The following is a 4,432-nucleotide window of genomic DNA, read 5'->3' on the forward strand; positions in this document are numbered from 1 at the left end:
AATGAAAAAAAAAATAGGGCGGAAGCTTCATTTGCAGTTGGCTTGCTTGTGAGTCACATCTACTTATAGAGCAAGCATGGGCCTGCTGATGCCCAGCAAAAATAGAAATCCCTGTAGTCACACACTTGTGTTTCTGATCTGGTGCCCACCATCAGGAATACTCAAAGCCTTCTGCTTTGGATTCAGGTTTGAAACAGACGCTGGTGGAAATGCTGTGCCCTGGGGAAGGGCCTCTTCCCCTCCTGTCTTGCTGCTCCAAGCTCCATGGCTTTCTTCCTCCAAGACCCTGGTCCTCTCTCCCTGCCCAGGTGGCTCTGTTCCTGCTGACTGGGGAAGGAGCAGCCCCAGGTGCTGCAGGTGAGGGCAGGGGTGGGCACCTCACCTCCAGCTCACTGCTGCTGCTGCTGCTGCTGCTGCTGCTGCTGCTGCTGCTGCTGCTGCTGTTGCTTCTCCTCCTCCTCCTGCTGCTGTGAAAGAAGCACCTTGCTCTGGGACCTGGAACATTCACTACTGTTAGAAAGGCTTTGTTCCTCTTCCTCCAGCTGTTGGTCCTGCCCTTGGCCCTGGGTCTTCCTCCTCTCCAGCATCTCCTCAAAAAAGATCTGGCAGCTGAAGCCTTCTCGGATGCCATGTTGGGCATGCTCCAGCAGTGCCTCCAGCGAGGGGAAGACACGGCAGCAGGCCAAGCAGCGGAGCCCATGGTTGGTGGTGACCAGCCAGTCTGGGTGGGTCCGCAGGTCCTGGAGGCAGCACTCCAGTGGCTCCAGCAGCTCTGCGTCGTTGGTCTCTGGACAGCAGTTGTTTTTGCTGGCTTCCAATTCCCAGTGCAGGTCAGTGTTGGAAGCCATCTCAAAGGAAGAGCCTTTCCGCCTCTGTCTCTTGATGAACTCGGCTTCACGGATGCGGGGCTTCCTGCTGACCGGCTGGAAGCCAGTTTCTGTCTCCCAGGCCACCGCCACCCCACGTACTGTCTGCACACGGGTGTAGAGGGCGCACAAGCTCTGCGGGGTGGCGTCCTGGTCGTTGCACAGACAGGAGAAGCAGGACCGGTATTGGGAGTAGGACTGGTAATCTGAGGACTGGGAGGATGGAGAGCTGCTCCAGCCCAGCATCCCCCGAGCCCGGGCTGCGAAGAGGGCGTCCTTCTCATGGGGAAGGGCAGGTCCTGGCTCTGGAGATCTTTCCTCACTTTTCATGTTTCCTGAGAAGCAGAAGGACATTCTCATCAGTGCCCTCTCCAAGGGATTCGTATATTACCTACTTCAACAGCCACTGATTCTGGAAGGTGCAGGCTTTGGGGGCCCCTGGGCAGGTCCCATAACCTGCCTTTACCAGTTTCCTCATAACTCAGAGATACAATAGTGCCTGCAGTGTGCAGTGATGGTAAGCATCAAGTAATTCTATGCAATGTTATCACCAAAGACTTGAATAAGCCCCCCAAAGCCATCATCTGGTGAATAAACAGATTGTATAGCCACAGGATGCAATTCTATCCAGGAAAAAAATGAATAAACTATGGATATGTGCAACAATATGGGTGAATCTCTAATGCATTTGCTAAATGAAAGAAGCCAGATTTAAAAGGCTGCACAATTTTTGATTCCATTTAGATGACATTCTAGAAAAGGCAAATTTATAGGAACAGAACAGGCTGCCGAGAGCTGGCAGCAAGGACTAAGGGGTGGGGAGGAAGGCCCTGACCATAAAGGTACACGAGGGAACCGTTGAGAGTTGTAATGCTCTGTATCTTGATCCAGGTGGTGGTTACACATATGTACGCTTGTAACAATGCTTAAAATTTGAATATTTAAAATCTGTGAAGTTTTTATACACACATTAACAGCTCCGTGAAGTCTATGTACAAAAACAATGAATGGCAAGTGCTTTGGCCATTCAACCACTCCTTCTCCTTCTCAGTTTGTGACATGTCTCTGTTTTACCCAGAGGAGTATCTCCCCCATCCCTCCTTGAACACTGACTGTATCCATCACCATATAAGCACTTGCCATGTTTTAACTCCTTTAATATTCAAAACAATCCTAAGAAACTGCATCATTATGAACTCCCATTTGACAGATGAGGAAACTGAGACACAGAGACTTTAAATGACCCGCAGAGCCACTTGGCCTCCAGAGCAAATGCTACCCTGAGGATACCTCCTTTGCCCGGACCTATCCTGGTAGCGTTCAGATGGATGTTCTAGACTAACTTGAATCAATTGATTATAAAGGAATTTTTACAGCACTGCTAAAGTCAAAGGATCAACGTGTTATTTCTTCAAAGACACATAAAAATAAACATACAATGGTGAACATCTCACATTTTCAAACATATATCTCCTGAAACCACCTTGGGTACTTGAATAGCAGCTTAGGTCTCTTGTAAAGACTGATTTCCTCCTTCATCCCCATCAATTTTGATGGTGAACACACTCCTAATGCCTTGCCCTGGGTCTCCGTCCCAGGGAGTATACCTAGCTCAACTCCAGCCCTTCCTTTTGACCCACCTGGATGGCACAATTCCATATTCTCTTCTGTGGACTCAGGGCTGGTCACGCTGAGGGTGGTCCCATCAATGGGTGACTGTTCTCCCCTGTGGTCCATGAAAAAGCGTCTCATGATTTGAAGTCAGCACCCAGGGTCTCAGTGCTCCAGCTGTTTGGTGAAAGTTGGCTTGGGCTGTACTGAAGCCCTCTGGCTGGCCCCAGCCCAGTGGCTGCTGGGCTTTCATGGTCACTAGGATCCTGACTATGTTCTATGATGTCATCAGTGACATGGGTCTGTTCTATGACTCACAGAAAGGACAGAGACCCAGCCAGGGTGATAGGAGAGGTTTCCCAGTGTGAGCTCATTTCCTCCTTAGACCTGTTCTGTCTGGTGTGTTATCAGGGATACAAACACAAAACACAGATGCATACATGTATGCACATAGAGACATGAACATATAAACACATACATAGACACTCATACACACGTAGATACGTGCACACACATGCATGATCACATAAGTTAAAAATGCTTGAACACACACAAATGTTCCACACAGTAGCATGAACACACACAACACATTCACACACACCTGGATATGAAAGACACACACATTCACTTAACCCCACAAACATACACACACACAAACTCACACCAGATGCACTCGACCACACACACGCTCACATACCTATGTCATCACCCCACATCCAAATGGGCCTATTTCACACCATGGGCACAGGATGAAAAAAAGAAATCTCACCTCCTCCATACTACCTGGCCCAGAGCTCCCACCTGGTCCTCTTTAGGCTCCTCGGCCCTCTGAGCCTCCACCTGTCTCCTGTATATATACCCTGGCTCCGTTCCTTCAGCTCCAGACTTCTCTCTGCTGCTCAAACCTACCAGGGGTCCTCCTCTGCCAGGCTCAGGGCCTGGTACTTGTTTTTCCTCCTGTCTTTCTAGGCTCTCTCCCCTGCCTCCCTGTGGGGCTCACTCATTCCCATCTCTGCTGAAATGTCACCTCATCAGAGAAGGCTGCTCATTCCACAAAGGAAAGCATACTCTTCAGCTCTCCGTCTCTGTTGCCTGAGACTAACTGGCTTTTTGTTATGGTGTCACCACCCTCAGGAATACATAATGTTCATGTGTGTGCCCCATGTACTTACCTGTATCTCTCTTCCTCCTTAAATGCTAGCTCCAAGAAAGTAGAGATGTCCTTTCTTCCCCTAATTATATTCCTAGTATCTAGAGCAATGTTTAACATATGACCAAGCACTCTAGAAATAACTGTCAAATTAATGGATGAATAAGCAACCAACACATCAGGTTGACAAAGGCATCCCGTGCCTCGTGGAGCTGGCTGCTCTCTCTGCACCTCAGATCTCTGCAGCTCCAAGGCATGCTGGTTCTCTCCCAGGAGGCCTCTGAGACTCGCCTCTCCTCCACTTGCACAAACCATGCTTTGGCCACAGTCAGCCTGGCACAAATCCAGCACGCCTTGTCTCTTAGCTCCAGGATGTCCTCACATTTGAACATACTTCCTCTAGCGCACTCAGCACCATTTTGCTCTGCAGCTAATTCTTTCCCAACCCCTGCTCAGTCTCATCAATTCTGTTTAGAATTTCCTAAAAGGTGATGGATTGAAAATAATCCTAATGTTCCAGAAGCAATACCAACATCACCCACACTGCCAGCATCTTCCTGCCTCCTTCTCTTGCCCAGAGGGTGAGGCCCCTGCATGGAAGAAAACATAGGGAGCTCCAACGAATGATGAAACGTCACACCTGCAACAACAAAGAGACATTCATTTTTCTTTCTGGTACCCAGGGGTGCTTAACCACTGAGTCATATTTTCAGTACTCTTTAGTGTTTTATTTTGAGACAGTCTCCCTAAGTTGCTTAGGGCATTGCTAAATTGCTGAGGCTGGCTTTGAACATGGGATCCTCCT

General features: G+C 48.9%; 1 protein-coding gene across 1 annotated transcript; it reads right to left on the bottom strand.

The window, feature by feature from the left end:
- Positions 1 to 389: 389 nt before the first annotated feature.
- Positions 390 to 2,618, bottom strand: Fam170b (family with sequence similarity 170 member B). The gene is made up of 2 exons (XM_026410844.2): positions 2,507 to 2,618; positions 390 to 1,201 (listed from the first exon to the last, which is right to left on the bottom strand). Exons 1-2 carry the CDS (start codon positions 2,616 to 2,618, stop codon positions 390 to 392), a joined length of 924 nt encoding a protein of 307 aa, XP_026266629.2.
- Positions 2,619 to 4,432: the final 1,814 nt, after the last annotated feature.

This window comes from Urocitellus parryii, chromosome 5, assembly GCF_045843805.1.
Source record: "Urocitellus parryii isolate mUroPar1 chromosome 5, mUroPar1.hap1, whole genome shotgun sequence".
NCBI lineage: Eukaryota > Metazoa > Chordata > Mammalia > Rodentia > Sciuridae > Urocitellus > Urocitellus parryii.